We start from the raw sequence: 23,562 nt of genomic DNA on the forward strand, positions 1-23,562 counted from the left end.
CTCATTTAAAGGTCTCTGTGCATACCTTTTCACAAAGGAGTATTTACTTACTGTTTTAGTTGACATCTATAGAATGCAATGAAACTTTTATTAAGACTGCACTGGACACCTAAATTGTGGTATGGGGGAAGTAGTGTGTTTTTTAGTCGTATTAGTGATGTACCTCTATTAATGTCAGTCAGTTGGTCAGTCCACCGCTTTGGTCCAGACTGATATATCTCAACAATTACTTCACAAATTTCCATAACATCGTGTACAGAGCTTCACATTCCCAGATTCCAAAAATCCTACTGACTTTGGTGAATCTGTGACTTTTCCTGCAGGTTGACATGCTTGGGTTTTGTTGAACTGTCTCAACAAGTGTGATGGATGGATTGCATACATTGGATGGATTGATACACACATTCATGTTTCATGTTGTAATTTTGAATCTAGTGCCACCATTCAAAATTTTGATTTGTCTAATATGGCCACTACAACGGCGTAGGGCTCTAGTTTTGTATTGGCGCAGGTCGTCTACAATGTAGCATTGCACTAGCAAACTAATATTTTCCTGTGGTGCACTGAGGTTACTTCCTTGACTGTGCCGGTTTGGTATCTTGGTGAATTGCTATGTGCCAGAGGGCGTAAGTGCAGAAGAGGGTGTAGTGATGCCAAATAACTGGCACACTGCATTCTTGGTGCCAAGAATAAATGCAAACAAAGTTATTATTCTGTTTATGACATCGATGCCAGTGATGGAGAATACAGATCAACGACCAGCTCCACTATTCACGACAGTTGGCAGCTTTTACTGAAGGCCTCTGCTTTACTCTGGTGAGTCTCTTTACAGCCATCTGAAGGCAGGAGGTGTCTCTGTCATCTGTATTCTGCAATTGCAGTGGTTGTGTGCACTGTCAAGCCATAATTCTGCATGGAAGATCTGCTGGTTAAATTTTGAGCAGTAAGCACAAGACTGTTGCAAAGTAACCACAGAGACCTTCATGCTTGTGTGCATGTGTTGTTATAGTTGCAGTTTCTACTGCAGTGTAAATCAGTGGGCGTAGATCAATTAAAACTTCTTTTCCACAAGTAACTCCCTCAGGACTGTTGTTTACTGCCAAAACAAACCATTGGGCAATCGGCTGTCCACGTCATCTGCACCACCTACCTCCACCCCGTATCCTGTATATGTGCACCAGGTGAACTCCAGGGGCGGGGTGACTGGGCGGGTTGCACTTGACTACTAGAGCCAAATCCCACGCTGCTGTCTTGTTTACAATGAACAAAAACTATAAAAACAATGTTTTTAATGTTGAGCTTGTATTTCACTCCACCTTGAACCACCAGACGGCAGATGCTCGTTTATTGTCTGATCATGTCATAAAAATTACAACTGCCTGCAGTTGCAAATTGGCACTATCGTAAAAAGGTATCACATGATGCTTTTTCTTAGTCTTTACTTATTACTGATTTATTATAGTCCTAAAATGCTAGGAATAAAGAGCAGATTATCATTATATTGTTGTTACACTGGCCTGTACATACACTGCAGTACATTTCTGTTATATTTGCTGAATTATCTTGGGATGGACTTTGAAGTCTTGGATACACGAATACATGATTTTTTAAGAGCTACAGTTTCTTTTTCTGTCCTCTTCGTTTCTGCCTATTGTGGTAAAAATGCACACACACTTCTTCGTGAGCTATGCCTTTTCTCCTTGCATACTGCATTGCTGCCGCAGATGCAGTGAACGCCATGTCTGTTTTTCATGTAAAAATCATCCACAGTGGAGTTTTTTCTTTCCCAGCTGGCTGAGTCCATGATTCTTGGCTGTCTTCCTGTCAGAGGCAGAGCAAACAGGGAAGAATAATGCCAAACAGAGCAGAACAGCCTCATGTGACTGACTGAGTCCTCTACAGCCACAAACTCATCAGTACATGACAGCACGGTATACAGTAAGTGTGTGTGTAGTGCCACTGTAGAGGGGAGCAGGGTCAGACGGATCTACTGTAAGAATGTGTGTGTGTTTGTGTCAAAGGCCTTCTCATTCCCACATCTTAGAGGCTTGTTACTGACATGAAGGCCACAGTGTGGCCCCCGATGGTGAGGGATGGCAGGTAATTGCAGGCTGCTGACTCTCAGACAAATTGCCTGAAGGTGAGTGTCTACGGTTGGCTCTGTGAGGAAGTGCTCTATCAGAGTTCCTGAGGTGGAGGAAATGGGCAGGCGGTGGTGGGGCTGGAAAAGTCACATTGTAAGAATTTGTAGCAGCATCTTGGAGTTAGAGTGACTGTCCACTAAAGCCTTATTACTCATACATACTCATTTAGAAGTGTATACAGTCAAAGTGGTTTGATTTGATTTTGATGGTAAAGTTTCAGTTATGGGTATGAAGTCCCCCACACATGAATGCCATGAAAATAAAGTCCTGTTAAGGCCCTTGGTGGCTTTTGAATATGCATTGGGTCTCAGAATGCAATATGCAATAATTCAAAGCAGTGTATGTGATACTCTGGATATTTGTTTTGCTGTTGTGAGTAAAAGTTTCAACACTGCAATGGAAAACTATTCAATTACAGGTTAAAGTCTTCACAGTGTTGCTAGAAGTAAAAGTATTATTAGTAAAATGTACCCAAAGTATCCAAATAAAAGTACTCCATATGCAGATTAACCTCTTTCATTAGTTAGAATAAGTCTTATTGTTTTCTAAATGATCCAATTTTTAATTTATTGTTATTGGATTATTATTACTGCATCATGGTCTTTCTAGATTGATTTGCACTTAGATAAGAGCTGGTATACTACCTCCCTAAGTGAGTGTTTGGATATGGATGACACATCGTCTGAAATAGTTGTTTGAAAAAAAGACCTTCAGATTTTTGAGTGACTGTCTGGGAGTTCAGGAAGGAAATGGAAAATAAAACAGCAAGTTCCCAGTAAAGAATAAAATCCCCCAGACTTGTGTTTACTTGAGTAAATGTACACAGTTACTTTCGACCACTGTTCCTATTGCAAAGAGCATCACAAGAGCATCACAAAAACGCGAGTCACGTGACACGTGTAACAGCTCCAACTGTTTGCCCTGCGGCAAAACCGCTGCACAGCCCAGCGCTGCTCCTGGCCTCATGCAATCTTCAGCTTTATGCTGATGTGGATGGTGCTCATGCTACAGCCATTATGCCCATTTGCATAATACAGTCTACATTTTCTTCATTGTTTCTCAGCGTGTATTTGCAGTGTGACCTAGTCCATCATCTAGTTATTTGTGCGTCATAGACAGTCAGTTGTTTATGCCGTGACATCCCATCTGGTGTGTAACGTGTCCACCCCCTAATTGCACCACGGGTGACAACAAATTGCTTGCAGAATTTAAATCGAGTAAATATATCGATGTGCTTTTAATTTGTATGAAATGTGGTCATATTTCTTTGTAATGCTGTGAAGGACATTTTTTACACTGACATTGGCAGTTTAATTACGTGGAACAAGGAAAAGATACAGCGAGGTAATTTATATCCTGTGTTCCACTGGAGCGAACCCATAGCTATGACTCTAATTTCAGCAGCTCTGATGAAGTGTTACGTGAAATGGATTGAATCCAGAGTGCTTCCTGCCGCCAAATGTGCCGCCACCACCGTTTGGAAATGAACTGGAGGTTGGAGGTGCATTGGGGATTCATTAGTTACCTCATAAATACATTATTGACAACGTAGATAATCATGGCAACAGCAACAGAGGTTACACATACCCTCTGCTGTTGATGTCGCCCATTTTTAGAAAAGGTATATTTATATTTTGCCTCCGGAATCCAATTAGTGTTCCTTAGTCAGCTGGACTGAGGTAATATATTCAGCGAAAATATGTATGTGTACACTGTGTACACTGCCAGGAAGGTAATTTGTAGAGTAATAATTCATGCTTGGTCAGCTAAAACATAGAGAAAAAGAGGTTAATAACAATAGCTTCAGAATTTATTCGACAAGAATAGTTGTGTAAAATTTTACCCTGAGTGGGAAAACCAAGTCATAAAGGATTGTAAAAACACCCAGCTGTAGACTTTGCTCTATGAATAGACATTAATCAAGAATTAATTAAAACAAAAATAAAAAAAAGAGCAATCATCCAGTTTTTTCTTGAGTTTGGATAGTGCTCAAACACGTCTTGAATTATACACGTTTGTCAGTCAAGCGACACTCTGTTATGAAAATCTGGGAGCCATTTTGCACATGAATAAAAGTATAAAGGGAAATGTAGGCCTATAGGCTTTGAAGCTTTTGGCAACCATCAAACACGCCATTTCAAGTGACTAATTTTTCATGATCCGCTTACTCAGTGTTTGCACTGCAGAAATGAGCATTGTTAAGACCCCATTAATTAAAGCTGCTCCCGTTTGTTGAACTGGTGAATTGTTAGGGATGTTTAACTTTCCATTAATGTGTTGCTTTAGCAAGATTTTATATTCTTGGTGCTTCCAGAATCAGATACTGTAATAAGATGTGAAAATATCTGACGTCAAATCTCCATACTTGAGTGAGAGGTTCTCAAGTGGACTCTATAACCGTATCTGTTTACATCGGTTTGAGTTGTGTTAACTTGAGACTCAACCTTTGGGGGAAACTAAGCACATGAATAGATTACTTATCCACTTTGCCCAGGGGGCTAACATTACAAGAAGCCTCATTATTTACCAGTGACACTGACAAAAAAAAAACTCTCTTCATCTTCAGAGCAGGGCTGGTCCGGCCTTTTAATGTTAATGAGCCACCCACTGGCTAAGTCCTTGGTCAGCGGGACAAAAATAGGAAGCTGGAGTCCCGATAATGCCACTCAGATAGGAATAAAATACGTTTCAGAGGAAAAAGTGCTACAAATGCATTTTGGCAGACAATGTGATTACTCCCTATATGTAAGCCTGTGATAAGAACACAGAGCTACTGTGGCCAGGGCATTAATCTTGTACTGCTGATAACGACAAAACATGCAATCAGCGGTGAATTTATGGCATTGAACAGTGTTCTGCTGGTGTGTGTTGTTGCCTGGTAATCGTGGGCTCAATTTAAGATGCTTTCACACCTGCTTTTACACCTGCCTTTTAGTTCTGGTCCAGCTTGTGTTCATACTGGCTTTTTACAAACAAACCAAGAGCTGTTAGCATATAGTGACATTGACTGGCAGGAGCCTTTTATGGTGACTGGGTGGGGAAATCAAATTACAATGACTTCCTGTGACTTTACTGCCTCTGATGAGTATATTTATGTTCTCTGGTGTCATAAAAATCTCACCAAAAAATAACTGATTATGAGCATTATTAGACAGGACTGCAGCTCGTCTCACTTTATGAATAGTTTTGAACAATGCTGAAAAAGATGCATTGACCAGCACAACACACCTCTGTTTGAACTCTTTTTCATTTTCTGATTGATCAGGGAAAATCAATGCATACCTCGAAAGTGCACCATTTCCCCTGTGTTACCATAGTTACCCAATGATTTGCATAAATATATACGTCATGTCATACAGATCACTTCCTTGATAGTTCACGGGCAGAAGATGAATTTTAACAGCAGTTTAGCTTTTGAATCTATGCTGAAATCAAGTATCTGCTGTTCTAAAATCCTGTGGTTGTTCCCTTCTGCTTTCACACCACAAACGCCGCTTGGAAGTGGACTGAGGGTGTTTTCAGACCTACAGTATTTGGAATTTGGCAATTGTACTCGGGTTAGAGGAAGCAGTCTTGCTCCTGTCACAAAGGAAGTGGTTTATGGTGGGACCGTGAAAAAGTTGTTAACGTGTGAAAAGAAACCGGAACCAGCAGGAAAGCGCAACAACTTTACCAACTCATCCACTGATACGGACCACAGTAAACGATGTACATGTGAAAACAGCATGAGACTCTATGGGGCTAGCAATAAAATTTGGCATTGAAATAGCTGACATTACAGCTGATCGCTGACATTTGCTACCATTAGCTATGATAGCTGACATTAGCTAAGGTTAGCACTCTTTCCAGCAGATAGCTGCCAGAACAGCATGAAGTCAGTTAAGTGTTAACTTTAACCCGACCCGGTTCTCTGGGGTAAAACAAGAGCCCAGTGAAATAGACTTAATGTGCTTGTGGTTTGGGAGTTTCAGATGAACTACCTGCTTGGTGTGTGGTAATTTTGGAGGCTTCGGACCAGACCTCAGGTCCAGAGGAGTTATTATTATACCCCTCCAGTGACAGAAAGTTGAAACTAAAAACCACTACGCTGAAAACAACCTGATATCGAAAAACACATCAAAATAAAAAAAAAATAACCAAATAAAATGAAATCATTTCATATTGCCTGTGTTTTATAAAAAAACAAATGCCAAATTGTATTTTCGATGCTAAATTTAAGCCCCGTAAAAAGATCCTTTTCAGGCAGCCATGACACAGTTGTTTAGTCTCATCAGAGTTCGAATGACTAAGCGACTCAGCCTAAATGGACTGAAACAAACAGGCAAATGCTCCAGAGTTCACTTGAGCTGATCTTAGCAAGTTAGGTATAAAAGCACCCTTAAACAAGAGGCTTTCACATCCTCTATAAACAACACACTTGACACCACACCGTGAGAGGACGAGCTATAGCTCTTCTCTGTCTGTCCTTTTATGGATGATCTTTATTGTTTTACTTTGTGTTTTCTGCACTTTTACTTTCATGTACTGTCGTCATGCTTTCATGCACCTCTGACCAAATGAATTGAATTTACACTTGCAGGGTTTTCGGTAGATGCCTCGTGCACCCTCCCTCTCATGTTCCACTCTAAAAGTTTGTTTCGTGGTCTGCTCGAGGGCACGCTGATGAAGCTGCTGAGGGAGGTGAAGCATCACTCATTTACTTTCCCCATCCGCATTTTCCCAGCAGCCTGTGGATTAAAACCGGTGACCTTTTGTTCACAAGCCCGCATCTCTAACTTCTAGGCAACTGCACTGCCTTTGCGATCCCTCACTAAAGCAGAACTGCCTCAGACCAATGTTCTGCAAGATAAAAGTGAACCTGTGCTGCTGCTGTTTTAATCAAACAAGAGGCCACGCAGTCACCTTCCTCTTGTCTTTATTGCCACTATGGGAGCGCTTTCTCATGCCCCACCACAAAAACACAGTTCCCTAAAGTCACAATTTACCCTGCAGCTGCACCCGTTGTTCTCTGTCTAATAAAAGTATTACATTGTCATCAGCTTGGAGTAATTGGCGATACCCTCATGTGACATTGACAGCCACTTACCTGCTCAGAAAATCTCTCTTTATCAGCCTCTTTGTAAATGAATTCAAAGCTGAGTTCCCGCTCATGTCCCCCTGCCATTTTGTCCTCCATTTTCAAGGATTTTTATGTGTAAAGGAATAAAACCTACACTTGCTCATCAGTGCCAGCTTTGTGAAATGGATTATATTTGAGAGCCTAATTCCTTGTCTACTCCCTCTGTGGGTCCTAATTTTCTTACATTTGGCTGCTCCATCTAATTGAATGAATTGGCAGAAAGGCAACGTGCTGATTTAATGTTCTCTCTGCCATCTCTCTACCTCCATGTCTTTAAGTATGAAAGAGCATGCATATGCACAGCTACTTAAATGGAAATTATCTGATTGTGGGCTTTGATATTGGCAGCTGAAGCCAAAATAGCTGACCACTTGCATCAGAGCTCCTCCAGAGTGGAGGCCAGCACTCAGGCTGCTCGATCGAAGTTGCGAGATACTGTTACCAATCAATGCTCCATGCTCAGACATTTGTCCAGGAGCATCTCAGAATCTCGTCACTTACCTGCCCCCCGGCTAACGTGTGTACTCTAACTGTGCAGTTATTTGGGAAGGATGCAACTCGCGGCTCATACAAGATGTGACATCATCGCTAACTTTGGGAAGGGACGTCCACGCGGGCAGTCCACTCCTCTGCAGCTGCTCCTCTCACTTTCCGACCATCTTCCTGTCCCTGCTCTATTATTTATTAACCATTACACAAAGCTGAGTGTGCAACAGTCTACTGTAGCCCTCAGAGAAGCCCAAGTAACTCAATACTGCAGGGTTCCCGCCCATTTTCTGGGAAGGGATATGTCCACTGAGTGGTAGAGTGGTTTTAATGCAAGTGAGAAACAAAACTTTCCTGGTTATCTAAACTCCTGTACATCACAGAAACTCACTTTTTCACTCAGGTAGCTATTGTTGGGCCAGTGTGATGTAACCATTCAAAAATATCTTCAGCTGAAAGAAAACCTGAAAAGTATCCAAACCTACTGAACCTCATGAAAGCGTGAATGTAAATTCTCAGTAGTAATTTAATGTACAATGAAACTGAAGGGGTAAAAGTGCTGAAAGTGTTGCTTCAAACAAAAGCAATTTTCCATGTTGTCAGTATGGCAAACCCTATCATCTCCCTGATAGCACAAGAATGTCAGGCATACTTCACAGCTCAACACACGCGGTGTGTCGATCACTGTAGCGTCGCTGTCTCCTGTCGTATCTCATGTGCCTGGCCATAATATGACTGACCTATTGTTAGCCAGCTGATGAATATTTTTCTGGGTCAAACACCCTGTGAACTTGAGTGTGTGACTTCAGCATTGACTATTAAATTGTCCGCAGCACCGCTGAGGCGAATACATAGCAGGAGGAACAATAGTGACAGTTTGACAACGAGATGACAGGGCTGAAGGAGTCAAACGGCAGTCAGCTCCACAAGGCTTCAGGTGTCAAATCGCTGCAACGATTATGGGTCCACATGAGCAGTGAGGTTGGGAATGTGATATTGAAAAAAGTTTTCTTGGCGTAGCGTTCATAGAATTCTCATTTTATTGCATTTCTTTCTTTTCTAGAAGCACTCAAGAGATTTTTCCGGTTCTTTCTTGTAAAATTGGTGGAGTTTCTTTAGTTTCTTCTGAGGAAAAGAAACTGAACTACTTCACCAATGTATGATGTATGAGTATATGCTATATCAAGGTCTTACTGCAAAGGTTTTATGATAATGTAGGTTGGTCAAAGGTACAGGTGAGCTCATTTGGGACAGTCTCATTCACTGCACAGGAGACAGTCCTGGGTGCAGCTCCTTGAAGATTTTAGGGAAGTGGCTGTACACTGCTCTTTATTGGTGGTGGAGACATTAACTGAACCTACATTTGCCAAACCAACCAGTAAATGCTCAACCTTAAAGCAGTTCCCATTGTAAAACTGTTAACTCCCGCAACAGTTAATGACCGCTGTGTCTTACAGCAACCAGCATGCTGGATGGGGAAGGCATGACCCGCCTTTCTGTGGTAGCATTAGGGGCAGTGTGAGATTTCTTGGGGCATTTTTGCCCTTTGCCTCCTTAATTTCTGACGCTGGATTCAGTATCCTGCTCCAAAAAAAAAAAAAAAAACCCAGACAAAGCTGACAAGGACAGCGCACCGAGGAGACAAAGTTCTGCTGTTAAATATTGAAACACCAACATGGTCTTTCCTGTTAAATCTCATTAAAAGTCAGCGGTGGAGATGGCTCTCAGCTGACAGGTGACAGATGTGAGCTGTACTAAGCAGCACTCTGCTTACCTCAACAGCAGCCTTGGCTCGCTCAAACTCCTCCTCGAGGGACTGGTGTCTGGACAGGAGGGCGCTGCCCCACCGCTGCTCCTTGCTTAGGCGAGCCTGTCACACACACATTTCATAACATATACATATATGCACAAACAGGAATCCATTAAACATGGACACACTCACATTCACATGACACAACACAGCAGACACACACACTCATACATCCACATAGCACATCTCTCTCTCTCACGCTCACACACACACAGTCAGACAGAGGGAAAGACAGGCAGGGAGAGTGTGCAGGGTCAGCCGTCTCTGCTTTCTCAGGGACGGGTAAATATCCCTGCCTCGACAAAGCCTCTGACATGCTTAGGAAGGCCGGCAGAATCACTACTGTCAGCATCTCGCCCCACCCCTCATCTGAATGCCATGCTACTCATCCAGCCTCTCTCAATTTCACCCCCCCTCCCACCTTCTCTCTGTGCCGTGCACCTGCACATGAAATATCAAACTCTGAATTATGCTGATAGCCTCTCAGTTACGAAGTTGCATATAAAGCCCTGCTCTGCTGTGCAAATGAAAATTGAACAATTACACGCATGTGTAATGCTTTTGCATTGCAAGAGTGTGGTGTAGTTTACATGATTCCACATTACACCTACGCATTTAACTGCGAGGGGTAAATGATTTTGAGATACCCTTTCATGCTCAGATGTCATACTGCACTAGATTTACTGTAAATAGCAATGACTGTATGTATCCCAGGGATAGCAAATCCATTACAGAGACAGAAGAATGTATGTGGAGTCAATGATTTCCCCCAGAAAGGGCACAATAAATTCCCATCTATGCAAACTGCCATCATGCAAGATTAATTGAGGTTACTTAATCTCAGTATTAATGGAAATGCACTCATCCGTTTATTGTAGATAAACATATTTTTTATTTACAAGAACTAAATGCATGCAGTGTTAAAAGAAAATCTCACCACATTTGCAATAGTCTTTGCTGTGTTGTGTGAAGAAACAGCAGGATGCTATAGTGGGCTTGTTAAAGGAAAAATCCACCCAAAATCACTCCAACACTATTTACAATGCAAGTGTTGACCATTTTGTTGTGTTCTTGTTTTATTCATTTATTTTAATTCTCCCTGAGGCCTGACAAGACTTGGCATTGTGTGAAGAGATTTCCAGTCCACCTATGGTTTAATACTAGAAAGAATTTCCGCCAAATATCAGCGGTGGATATCAGGCTCTGTCTATGTCTGTCTAAGTCTATGTAGCAGCACCAGTTTGTCTGCCACAGGGCCAGTAGACCAGAATGCAAAGCAGCCTGATGTTGTTTTGAATCTGGGGTGTTGACTTGAGTTAGTGAAATGAGTTCATACTGTATGTCCATATTTCCCGTTTGATTTACAGCGCCAGGTTCACATATGTTTTGTGGAATGGCATCATGGGAAATGGAGGAAATCACACTGTGATGTAGAGGAAATGGCCCTGCCCCCCTTAGTTACTATTGCTATGTAGGGATGATGGTGGCAGCTTTACCACTCGATGTTCTCAGTAACTTGCCCAACTCTAGCTATCAGGCTAATGAAGCTGACGTGAGCTACATGACTTTGTTGAAAACCATTTCTCTGGCTAAGTTTTTTTTTGTTTCCATCTGACTTGTTTCAAAACCAGAATCCTTTAAAAAGGGGTATTTAAAAATGTACGTGATTGCTAAATACATGATGTTACGCTGAAAGACTGAGGCTGTGGATATAAACACACCCTTTAACCTTTTCTTTACTCTTTTAATGTTGTGTTTTTGGTTTTAGAAAGCCTGAAAAAGTGCACCACCCAACTAAATTGCAAATATAACAGCCCCTTGCACATTGCTTTAATATGTGGAGAAAATCCAAAGCTTGACAGGCCTGTAGACATTTAATTTGATTTAGCTTCATTTGCTGATGAAGACTGATGATGTGGTTGAAAGCTCAGTAAAAGTCTGTGGACCTTGAATTGACATTATTTTGTGATGTCACATGTTGATCTTGAGATCAAGAATAAGCTTCCATGCTGAACTAATATAAAACAGCCACTCCTGGAACATGTTGGGCACTTCAAACCGATGTAATCTAACACTGCATGATTGTATGAGGGTGGATTTTTCCTTAAGGCTCAAAACGTTGGGCCTTTTTCTCATGTTGTTTCAGTGCATGTAAATCTCATGCAACACACGCCTCCTCTCTTTGCATGCATTTCCTGTTTGTGTGTGTGTACAGTCCCTGCCAAGTAGAAACTAAAACCACTCTTTACAGTATCTCTATCAGCTATTATGCAACTGCTGAGCAAAACAAACATACTGTGTTTGTGTGCCAATAACTTCCCTCCATCTTGGACAGTTATCTTTAATCCCAAATCTATTATTTAGCAGAGTGCTGAAAAGGTGATGTATGTCTAGCTAGCTTGGTGAGATCAGCACTAATGGGCTCAGAGTAAGGCTGCTGAATAATTCATAGGCTATTAATCTAATAATGGCGTCTGGAAACAAGACCCTTATGCAGACCTACACAGAGACATCAACTCAGGAGGAAAGCGCTTGACATTTGGACCTCATAGCACCACAAAGGAACAATCTCAAGGCCAACAGTATATCTGGATTTCCTCAAAGGTGCCTTTTGGCTTCAATGCAATCTCCTCTTTTTGGTCTTTTCAGTCAAATTTTATGAGATGGTGTGATGCTTTTTTTTCCCGGTGCAAATGTAGAAGTCTTTCAATGTTGTATGAAAGGATGCATAGGGAGGCTTACATGTCTTCCACTAATATACTGCCTGTTGAGCTGAAATGGAAGAATTGTAGGTGTTAGGACAAAATGACGGGTAAACAGTTACACAACAGGGTGTCGTATTAGAACAAAAAGTAATATTAAGGCTTGATTATCATGCATTAACATGCAGTTGTTACATAAACAAGTTAGCTTTATCATTTCATGAAATTATTATAAATTATTGGGAAGGCTTAACCATCAGAAGAGATGTGTGAAGCCTTCTCATTTCAAAAGAAAGCTGATTTCAAGTGCAGACAGTGCATACAATAATGATGATTACTGCCTGCTCCTGTCATACTGAGCACTTACTTGAGATGCTAGGGCAGACTCTGGCTCGACTTTGGTATTTACTTCCAAGGAGTTCTTATTTGATGGCTCTAATTGGGTTTTACAGTCTATGGACCTAAAGTAGAAGAGAGACAGGTGGTTTACATGATACAGACCAAAGTTGACATGAATAAAACATTCCTGATACTTTAAATAATCTAGATCGATTATCTCAAATGTTCATGCCTATGATTTCTCCGCCACACCTGTGAACCACTTTTCAAGGGCATTTAAATGTTTGGGGCCACTTCTGGACGAAAATGGAGAAGCTGCCACATGAATGCAAACAACCCTGTCGCCCAGAGAAGACTGCTGATATTGGAAGATTAGAGATCATGGTTTTGGCAAATCAACTGTGGTTGAGTGCGGCTAAGGATCTTCAACTAAACCACTTGTTTAAACCTACAAGAATTATTTTTTGGCCACCAGGGGGCAGCACAATAAGCTGTAAATACAACATCTTAATAAAGGAGATACAGCTAATGTGTTGGTCAACAGTTTCTAATTCATACATTGAACAAACATGGAGCAACATTAGTGTCATTTAGAATTGTATATCTGGCCACATTGCGAATTTAAGTCCAATATTCACCCTCCTGTGAACCCCACAACTCCCGAGCGAAATATCTGGCTCTGTAGATGCTAAACACTCCACTTTGTTCACCAGCGAGTCGCTGACTTTGTCTTACTGTCTCCTGAATGAAAGTCTTATGCACTACATGTTCATCGAACACTGCGACCTCTTTGACATCAGTGTCTACTTTGCTACGTAAAGGGCAGACTACTACCAGTGTTAGCACAGGATGTAAACTGTGAGGTGTGGAATCGTCCTATAGGTGGAATTTCTGTGGATCCTGTTAATGCCCGCTCAGGACAATACCTACCACAGAAACTCATTGGATGAATTTTTAGAAGAACGCCGTCTCTCCATCTTCCATTTTCTGTTGCCGTTCCTCTCAGGGTTGGGGTTCAGCTCCTCCCATTTATCCAGTGGTGAACCAATGGTGACTGGTGACATAAATAAAATAACTAAGAAGATATAATAATAATAATATCATAGACTGAATTGACAAATGAGGCAAATGTAATTCTTTGCTAAGCAAAAACACCTTCAACTTTGAGCAAATGAATCACTAAATCTAAAATCACCCCTCAGGACAGTCTTATTTAACATTTAACATCTTCGTAACATCTGTTAATTTGGGTTTTTAGCTTTGTGGCATTTCAATTTTGCCATTGTCATTACCAATGGCACTCTTTTAAACAGTAACTAGTTATATTTTCCATTAGTTAAAAACAAAGCTTTTAACACTGGCTTACAAGCATGAATAGAATCTTCCTGATAGGACAAACCGCGAGCTAAAAACAGCCAGACAATTAGTGCTGCGGGTGTCTAAAAAACAGGACGGAAAGTTTTGCCTGTAACAGACTCTGGGGTCAGCATCAATCTCACAGCCATGAATTTTTACCACACTGTAGTTTGACTCACACTGCATAATTAGTTCTCATTGAAGACTTTAACCTTTTCAACTGGCAAATATGAAAGTAATTGGCCGTTGCCTCCTGATGTCTTTTAAGACGATCCCTTTCATTACAGTAAATTGGCTTGATCCTTCTTTGGCCCATCTTGAACATGTGCAAGGTCAGTTCCACAGGGGATGGTGGAGTCTGAGTTGTTGGGGTATGTAGGGAGTTGGGGGTTGGTGGGAGTTTTACAGCTTTTGAGAAAGATGGCGAGATAAAGCAGGGCAGGGTGCTGTGAGAGATGATAGGATTTCATTTTTGTAGATGCATATAATAGTGTATGGTTATGACATTTCACTATAGACTGGGTGAAACCCACACTGAGGGTGACAAATGAGACAGTACGTCACTGTACACTTAAACAATGCACTGCTGCATGGCTGGAAACACCAACACGTCTATAGTAGCAATGTACTGAATCATAACACACTGTACATTTTCTATACTAGCGCTGATACAGCAATTACTTTTCTGACTGATACCAAAACAGACCTTGAAATAAACCTTACTGAGAAATATAAACATGTTTTTCTACAAAACACTTTTCGTTTAACAAAAGAAGTTAAACTTCTCAGACGTTAAATTGTATCTGAACATAAACAGCTGTACAATACGTAAATTGGCAAATTTTGACATGAGACATGAATGTGAACAAGAATCTGACTAAATATTCAATAGCAGCTTTTATCCCTAAATACAGGCTACATGTCGAGTGTATGGGTTGGTTAGTGCTTTGTCAGTGTGCATAAGTGTGTTGCTGCTTCCTTGTAGCAGGATTTTCACTGTGTACCAAGTAAATGTTGGTGTGCAGCATTGTCCCTAAGAACAACTATGTTTCGCCTGTAAACTGCATGTTAGGGAAATCCAAAGTTTACCAGCCGTCTCTACCTGAGTCTAGTGACGCCCTCTCTGGGGTTCTCATGCTTGGTCCTGTTTGTTCAACTTCCACCTGGATCAGCTCCGTCTCATCCGTCTTCTTCCTGTGAGGGTTGTTCTTCTGGCTGTTGCCCCGGGACGACAGGGGACTCTTCCTGTCCTTGCTGTTCCTCCTGTCGCCAGGTTCACTGAGATCCAGCAGGTCCAGTGTTGAAGACAGAACTGTAAAGTATAGACACTTGCTTGAAGTTTGCCATCAAAGCTAACAATATTGATGAAAATCGGTAAGATCAGTTGACGTCAATTTGACTATCCAGACATACATATTACTTAATAATATGATTTAGTATTGAATAAGCTTGCCGTGTCACATTCAGGGACAAATAGACCCTCTGAGCTCGAACACTCTTTCCATCTCTTATTCTTTTTCCATAAAGCTCTTTAAAATTTAATGAGATTTAATATCAGTGCAACTTGTGAAAGACGGCCATCCGAGTGTTTTATTTATCATTAAATCTCAATAGTTCTGCTTTAATTTTGTAGTTACTTCAAGGTTGTTCACTCTCCTAAGTGGTATCATTTTTCAGAAAGTTTCCTTTCTCTTTGTAATAAGACAGAACGACAGATTTCGCTTACTGTACTGCATGAAGCTTTGATTTTGATCTACACATTTTCCGACACGGCGAGTTGAGCTGTCAAGGGTACTTAAGCTGTCACGGTATTGCCTCCTGGGTGGACATCTAAAAAATGTGCTGCTGCTCTTTTCAGAGAATCTAAATATACTACAGGCCACTGCACAGTTTGATAAGGATAAGGCAGCCCCTTGAGGAGCTCCAGTTTGGTCAATTAAGTAATTCAATCTCAGGCTGGTAGAGCGGCAAAGGACAGAGCCTTCTGTCAAGGGGCTCAACTGTTGTCTGCTGTTGTCCAGCTTCACGGCTGCGGACTGTAACAACGTTAAAACTCTGTGCTGTGATGGCCAGGTTCCATTAAAACTAGGAAGTGTTGCAAATTTACAGGCGTAATCTTTTGTATCTACTAGATGTCTTCCTCAAACCCACACTCGAGACATTCTGTTTTACACTAGATGCTGCTGATTTCCCTCTTCTCTATTTTAACCACTTCTTCAAAATCTTGTTCATTGAATTTTAACTTGGTTAGTAATTTGATTCGTTGTGGTTTGAGTCAAATCAGCAGTATGTCCTGCTGCTGGCTGTTATTGCCAGTTGTGAATGAATGAAATGTGAATGAATAAATAAAACAAAAGCAAAAGGGGATGAAAAGCATACAAATGTTCCGAAATTATGTCCTTTTCATATTGTGAGAATTTTCTGTGAATTGCATTTTTACTATTGTTGTCGTTTCTTGCTTTGAACATTATCACATTTCCTAAATCCATTATACATCTAGTGCCACATTACATTGTCAGTGTAATACACATATTGTCTGTGAGGCACCCCTGGCTGTTGGAATGGAGTTGTTTTCTCTGGAGACGTGGAATAAGTTGGGGGTTTCTAATGATTTTCGTCATTGCTGCTGGATTTTTATGGACATATCTTTGATGAAAACCTTGTAGACCGAACATGCAGTAAGATAAGAGGGTCATAACCCCAGTAAAAGTCTTTGACTGCATTGGTTTTTTGAGGAACCTACAAAGTTTGCTCACTGACAAGTATCCTGACTGTGTCTTTTGTGCAATGCAAACTCAAAACTACAGACACATGACTGCATAATTGGCGTGCTGCTGTTTCATGACAACCAACTGAGAGCATTTGTTGACTGAAATCTCTGCGTAATTAGAGAGTGTGCTTGTCTTCCATGCCTTGTGCTCTTTAGATGACAAGTACAATTACAAATCAAGGGAGACACACTGATGGGGAAGGTTGCCTGAAGAGTTTTCGGCATCAAAAAGAAACACAAGCTGTTCATGAAAAGGCAATGATGTCAGAAATGTTTCGGCACCCTCGAGTCTACTTGAAATGATGAGACTGGGAAGACAATTGCACAGAGGAGTTAAGTTTTCCTCATCAACTGGAGATTTTAACTGGATGCTTGGATACTGTATAGCAATCTAACGGATAATGATTTTCTCTGCGGTGGCCAAAGGGCTGATGTTGAGCAACTAAATGTGAGTCTTGAGCGTTTCAGATTTACAATAGACAGAAAGTGTGGGGTAGTGAGAGGGGGAATGATGTTCTAATACAGAGTCAAACACATCAGATTAAAAGTGTTACTGAGAAGAATCCCTCAACAGAGATTAAATGTGCCTATACATTTACTGATCATTCACTAAGCCCTTCCCAATACCACGACACATTTCCTGCTTACAATTCTTAGTCTTTATTGAAACATTGGAGCCTTGATTTCTGACACAGAGAGACAAAAGCTGCTTGTCAGTTATTTTGTTCTAACATAACCCTGCTTGGATGTTAACTATGCAAGTTACATACTTTTTTCTCAAACAGTATGTTTTACTTTTACAAGAGAAAAAGGTTTGAGGATGAGGACAAACTGAAGAGTTTGACTCACTATCTTGGTAATAAGCTCTGCTGTAAATGTCTCTAAATCCAGAAGAGAAGAACCGAGCTGCTATGTTGGCCAGCAAGCCAGCTCCCATGCAATGGAGAAAACACCACACTGTGGATGTGCCACTCCTGACCATGGCTTTGTTGTTTAATGTAACCCTTTATCCCACAAAAATAATGCAGATAGCTAATGATACGTTCCTTCAAAAACTCTAGATTACAATTGTAAATAGTAAGCAAGGTTGCAGCTGGTGATAAATCAGACAAACGTGCTAGTGTGAAGGATGAAGTGGCATCTAGTGGTGAGGTTGCAGATTGCAACCGACTGAACACCCCTCGTCTCACCGTGAAATAAATACGAAAGTTGCTCTCTAGAGTCAGTGTTTGGTTTGTCCATTCTGGGCCACTGTAGAACAACGCACAGCAGTGCAACATAATTGACTCTGTGGAAAAGGACCAGCACTCTCTGTAGATATAAAGAGCTCGCTTCAAGATAAAGAAAAGATCACAATTCTTATTTTCATGTGATTGTACACTAATGAAAAAATAATTTTGAATATTATGCTACATTTCTGCCAACAGATAAATCCTGTTCATTGGACCTTAAACCTTTTTTTGTTTTTGTTTGGGAGACCCCTAACTGTTTGAATACCAATAATCATGCTTATGGAGCCGTGGCCTGTAACTCAAATACAAAGCTTGCCCAGTTACAGTTGCTAAGCTATGATTTGACAGTCGCTGTTCATGGGAAGGGTGTAGCTAATGGTCAATTGGATGTTTCCTAGTAAGATTTTTCCTAATAGCATTTAGATTTACAATGAGACTGACCTGATATTGACCACTGGAATCTCAAGCTATCAGTTGTGAAGAGTTCAAAGGTGAGAACTATTGCCTTTAGTATTCCTGTGACCACTGAACCAGCACGTTAAAGCAAAGTGCTGACAAAAGAAAAAAAAGATTCCTGAGTGCGAGCATTGAGGAGAGGGGATTTTATACAGCGAGGGGGTGGTGAGGAGAGGCTCTTCTTGAATAAATGAATTCCAGCCTTCATGTAGAAATGAGTGATGGAGATCCTAACCAGAGTGGGAAGGACACTTTACTGAGTGTTTCCTCAGTCATGTTTCTTCTTCAGCGGGGGCAACCAGCTGATTAGGTCCATTTAAAGCTGCAGACTTGTTCTCATTTTCTTACTTATACTAAAAATTTAAACAGACATTTCTTTGACAAGTGTGTTTCCAAACCCCAGATACCCATGTAATCAATGTTTAATTCATGCTGGAGTTTTTAAAATTACATCAACCAGCAAAAATAGTCATCAACCTCAAAATCAGATGAGAGTAAAACTGCATGCAAGAGGGAGCACAACATGATGTAGGTCTCATGTGGATTAGCATATCTGAGCTGGTAATTATCATTCATCATTGATTTCCTTTGCTTGCTAGTTCCTGTTCAGTGTTATTCAGTGCCGGAATCATTGCCAGTCCATCACAGTGTGAAAACAGATTGACAATCACACTTAAATCCACTTCACCTGCATGTCTTTAGACTGTGGGAGGAAATCAGAGCAGCTGGAGGAAACCCAAGTAAACATGTGGAGAACGTGAACGCTGCCTACAGACAGGACCAGTGCTTGAACACAAGACACTCCCCTCCCAGAACCAACTGGCATGTGTACAAAGATCTATACGAAACCTTTAAATGGTGCATACCTTTTTTAATATTGTACATAGACTGGAAGTTTTTGACACAATCTGACCATTTTGGGAATTTTGACCCATACTGACCAATAATGACCAATTACAGCAGGCCTACGTCACTGTCAGTGAGAGCAGCAGGAGGTGTAGGAGACAGTAGGTGCGCAGCCTCCCACAACTGTCCCCCATACTTTGCTCAGCTGTATCAGCACACCAGTTTGGTGATGAAACAGTCAGCTGTGCTGTCTGATTCTGCAAATCATCTTTCAAGAGATGGTGCAGCTCAGCGATCAAGGTCTCATCCATGTGGAAACCAAGATGGCACTCAGCATCTGTTAAAGTCAGAACGTTGGATTTCTGAACACCTGCTTTGACCTAGTTGATTTTAGTTTATTCATTAGCAGAATGTAAAGGTTATAAAAAAACCCCACATACAGACACACGTGTACGAAGGGAGAGACACTTTTACATGTTCTCTTCTGATGTCAGTACATGTTCAGACAGATGAAGCTATTTTCAAAGTAAAATTGCTAAAGTTTTGGGACAATGCTTTGGATAGTAGTGGGTGGGTGGGGGTGTGGTACTCTATACTAGGGTTGTATATCTCCACCACTGAGGCCGATTCGATATGCATCTCGATGCGCTGACACCGATACGATACAGTTACGATACACTGAAGCTCCCGTCGATACAATGCGATACGATTCACTCCTGCTCACGATACGATGCGATTCAAAAATGATTTGATAACGATATGACTTAACTATAAAAGGATGTTTCGATATGATGTGATCATTCAATACAGTTAGTTGCAGTATGAGAGAGTAACAGTAACATCAGGTTTTTTACCTCAATAGCACAATTCTGCTTTATCTCTGTATCGATTTGAGGGATGTATTTAATATTTGTTTTTTATGGAGTAACCAATAAATCATATTTAAAAAAAGACATATTTCAGTAGACAGAGCATTCAATTGTATTTATAATTAGCACTCCTAACTCCCAATTATGTTCTCTGTCTCTATAATTATACAAAATGTATAAAACTTCACAGTTAAACTGTTTCAGAAAGCACAGTATTAACAATGTGAATAGTGCAAATAACATGACCAGCAACACATACTACTGTCTGCCAGAATGATGTGCTTGTTTCAGTAAGTTGACTGATTTCTTACAAAGAATGAAAATCAAATAACAATGTTTTACAGAATCAAGTGTAAAAAAAATAAAACTATAACTGGCAGCCAGTAACAGCTGCTGTAAACAATACTCTCACCAAGGGGCTCAAATAGAGGTATTTCTTGTCCATAGTGCTCCTGTGTATTAGGAGGAAAACGTATTGGTGTAATTTCTATAAGAAATTGAACATGTAAATAAATAACATTTCCTAACAAGTCTTTCTTAACTGCTGACAATGTAAGCAAAAAACATCAACTACTGGCAATCAAACAATGTCATTTACTGCAAACACCTCACTGATTTACCTCATATGGCTTAGTTTCAGGTTTTTCTTTAGAAATATTAACAGGTCTACATGTTCTGGGAATAGCAAACTGCGCTGAGCAGTCACTATTTTTTTTTTATTCTGCTTGTATTCATCTTGTGTTATTTGTGTTTTACCCGCAATGTAAAGTGTCACTAAGTGTTCTGAAAGGCGCTTCCAAATAAAATGTATTATTATTATTATTATTATTATTACTATGTCACCAGCGGTACTGAACACTCGTTCAGAGGGAACGCTTGTTGCGTCGTGCTGCCGACGTACTTGATAGCCGCACGGCATTGTTTGCAAATTGCGTGCGTCTTGTCTCGCTGACCCCCTCGCTTAAAAAAACCCAAAATATTGCCACACGTTTGATTAATGTGTCTTTTTTGGTGCATTAAATATCTTGTCGCGGCTATCGTCTTTCTCGTTTGCCTCGTTTGTCTGTTGTGTACAACACCTGCTTGCGTCACTGCCTGGGGACGCGATGGTGCATTCAGGTTGCCTTGAAAATACTAGAACATAGATAGAAATAGTCGATTTAACAATGGGATTTGCCGGTTTAGACAGGCTAGAAGAGATGCACCGCGAATTCACCCGTAAATTATATCCGATGCACGTTCATTCTACCGGTGCAGTCGCATCGCAAACGTTTATATCGGACCACCGATACGAATCGGTGAATCTCCACATCCCTACTCTATACACTATTATTATCACTGATGCTTTTTTAGCAGAAATAATATATAATGCATGCCCTCTGTCCTGTTACACCACAGTGAACTGTCGAGAACCCAAAATCAAGTGTCACATTTTACCTGGAAGGCTGCATGTTTTAGTGCATTTCCTGTGATCTGACACAATCATTATCCGTTATGTGAAAACTTCAGATTTCCACATTAAGTGTCACTCATCCACCCATTTTTCTGCAATTTTTTAATGTGCCGCTAAAAATAAAGTGGAGTGGAGATGTCAGAAGTTCAAAAGTCCAAATATTGCAAAAGCATCGAGGTAGAAAGTTGGTGTATTAATGAAAACAAAATGGAACAAAGTGCATTGGACACTCATGTGACTAATTTGTCAGCAGATAAATAACATTCATCAAATTTTACACAAGAAACAAACAGAATTGTCTTGTTCTGTATTGCTTCCCAGTATTTGAGCTTAGTATCTATATTATTTTGTTGCACCCTCTTTAATTCTGGAAATTCTTCTATAATTATATAACTGAACAGAGCAAGAAAGTGAGCAAGCATTAAGACCCACATTAGCTCATTGGCTGGAAGAGGAAACAAAAAGGAACCTCCATTAGAATTGGTGTCCACTGATGATCCCTTTTTAAATCGAGCACATAAAAGTCAGGACACATGTGTAATTATGTACTTAAGATATAATGTAAAGTGAATTATTGTGCGGGCAGCCATGCACTGTCTTCACATTGAACTTACATGGTTGCTACAGAGCTTTGTACACTTCAGATAATATACTCTTTGCGTTGCTAGTAACAGTTGTCATGGATATGATGTTGATTCAATAAATACATGGCACAACTAAATCACCCCCCAGCCCTCCCAGTATTGTTGCTATGGTTGATAAAAACATGCTGTTAACTGGAGGCAGTATTCAATGTGTCTTTTCAAGTCCATGACAACCACAGTGTGGTATCAGAGAGCTTCCCCCCGCCCTGCAGCACAACTGTACTTTTTTATTCTTTTGACATGTCTTAATGGTTACGGGGCATCTTAAGCAGCAAATTAAGAGTGACCTCAATTTGAAAAATGACTTAAAGTGTTGCCTGCATGTCATCGGTTAGATGAGTTTTTTGCAGACCGAGGAATTACTGTACTGTACCAGCTGTGTTGGAAGTCACAGGGCGGGAAAGCCCATCACACTTGGTCTCGCAGAGGAAATCGTCGATGGAAGGACTCAGAAGCGGGCGGCTCTCTTGTTGCTCACTCACCAGCTGTAAGGGCAAACAGACAAGACAGTTTAGGCTCCCGCTCAGCATGTAACTCATCACAAGTCCCTGGTACGTTAATGTTAAGTGAAGTTCAGCCCTTCGGTCACGATACAGATGAGTCTCTATGCTGACACATCCCAGCACTGCAAAAGGGTTCAACTTGTCTGTGTGCTGTTTTAGGATGGTAACACACATTCCTGCTCCGTTGCAGCAAATCATTTATTCGCAGCATCTTCACATAGATGCACTGAAGTGATTCAGATGTGTGTTGATCCACTCAGATGTTACAGATGCAGCAGTCTTTTTAGCAGAAAAGTTTGTACTTGGCTCGTGTTTATTGAAGAGCAAAGAGAAACGTACAGTATTTGAACTTCATTTTGATGAAATATTTAGACATGTAACAGAGATCCTCCTGCAGACTTTCATGACCACATTAAATCATCAGATTCAGGTCCAGTGGCTGCTGATTCCAACTGATTCCAAGCCACTTACGCCAGTGATGTTTGACAACTGGCATATGGTTGTATTGCTGCATTAGTACTGGATTAGTACTTCTGAGTGGTAGCTGATGTTGCCCAAATGTGCAGCCTTTCTAACAGACGGCAAAACACGACTGATGTTTGATTGATGGAGAATCACAAAATCACATCGCTATGTTTGCATGCACACACAGAACACAGTAACTGGAAAAATGATTGGAAAGCAGGACATTGGAGATTTACACACAGGTGATCTGCAATGAGATGTCTCTCAAACCCTCAACCATATTTTTGAAAGCAGAATGGCATTTTAAATGTGTTAGTGATGCTGTATTTGGACTGATGGCGTGCTGAGCAGAACACGCTCTGCTGAGC

The 23,562-nt window shown here is 40.8% G+C and overlaps 1 protein-coding gene across 1 annotated transcript in view; it reads right to left on the minus strand.

Moving 5' to 3' along the window:
• pex5la (peroxisomal biogenesis factor 5-like a) overlaps positions 1-23,562 on the minus strand; it is a 49,081-nt gene that overhangs the window by 14,950 nt on the left and 10,569 nt on the right. The window contains exons 2-7 of the mRNA XM_041935143.1: positions 22,600-22,711; positions 15,059-15,268; positions 13,531-13,654; positions 12,629-12,722; positions 12,302-12,331; positions 9,524-9,619 (exon numbers count right to left, since the gene is read on the minus strand). Coding sequence (XP_041791077.1) covers positions 9,524-9,619; positions 12,302-12,331; positions 12,629-12,722; positions 13,531-13,654; positions 15,059-15,268; positions 22,600-22,711 — 666 coding nt within the window. The remainder of the gene's footprint in view (positions 1-9,523; positions 9,620-12,301; positions 12,332-12,628; positions 12,723-13,530; positions 13,655-15,058; positions 15,269-22,599; positions 22,712-23,562) is intronic.

The sequence above is a fragment of the Chelmon rostratus genome, chromosome 4, assembly GCF_017976325.1.
Source record: "Chelmon rostratus isolate fCheRos1 chromosome 4, fCheRos1.pri, whole genome shotgun sequence".
In the NCBI taxonomy this organism is placed as follows: Eukaryota; Metazoa; Chordata; class Actinopteri; order Chaetodontiformes; family Chaetodontidae; genus Chelmon; species Chelmon rostratus.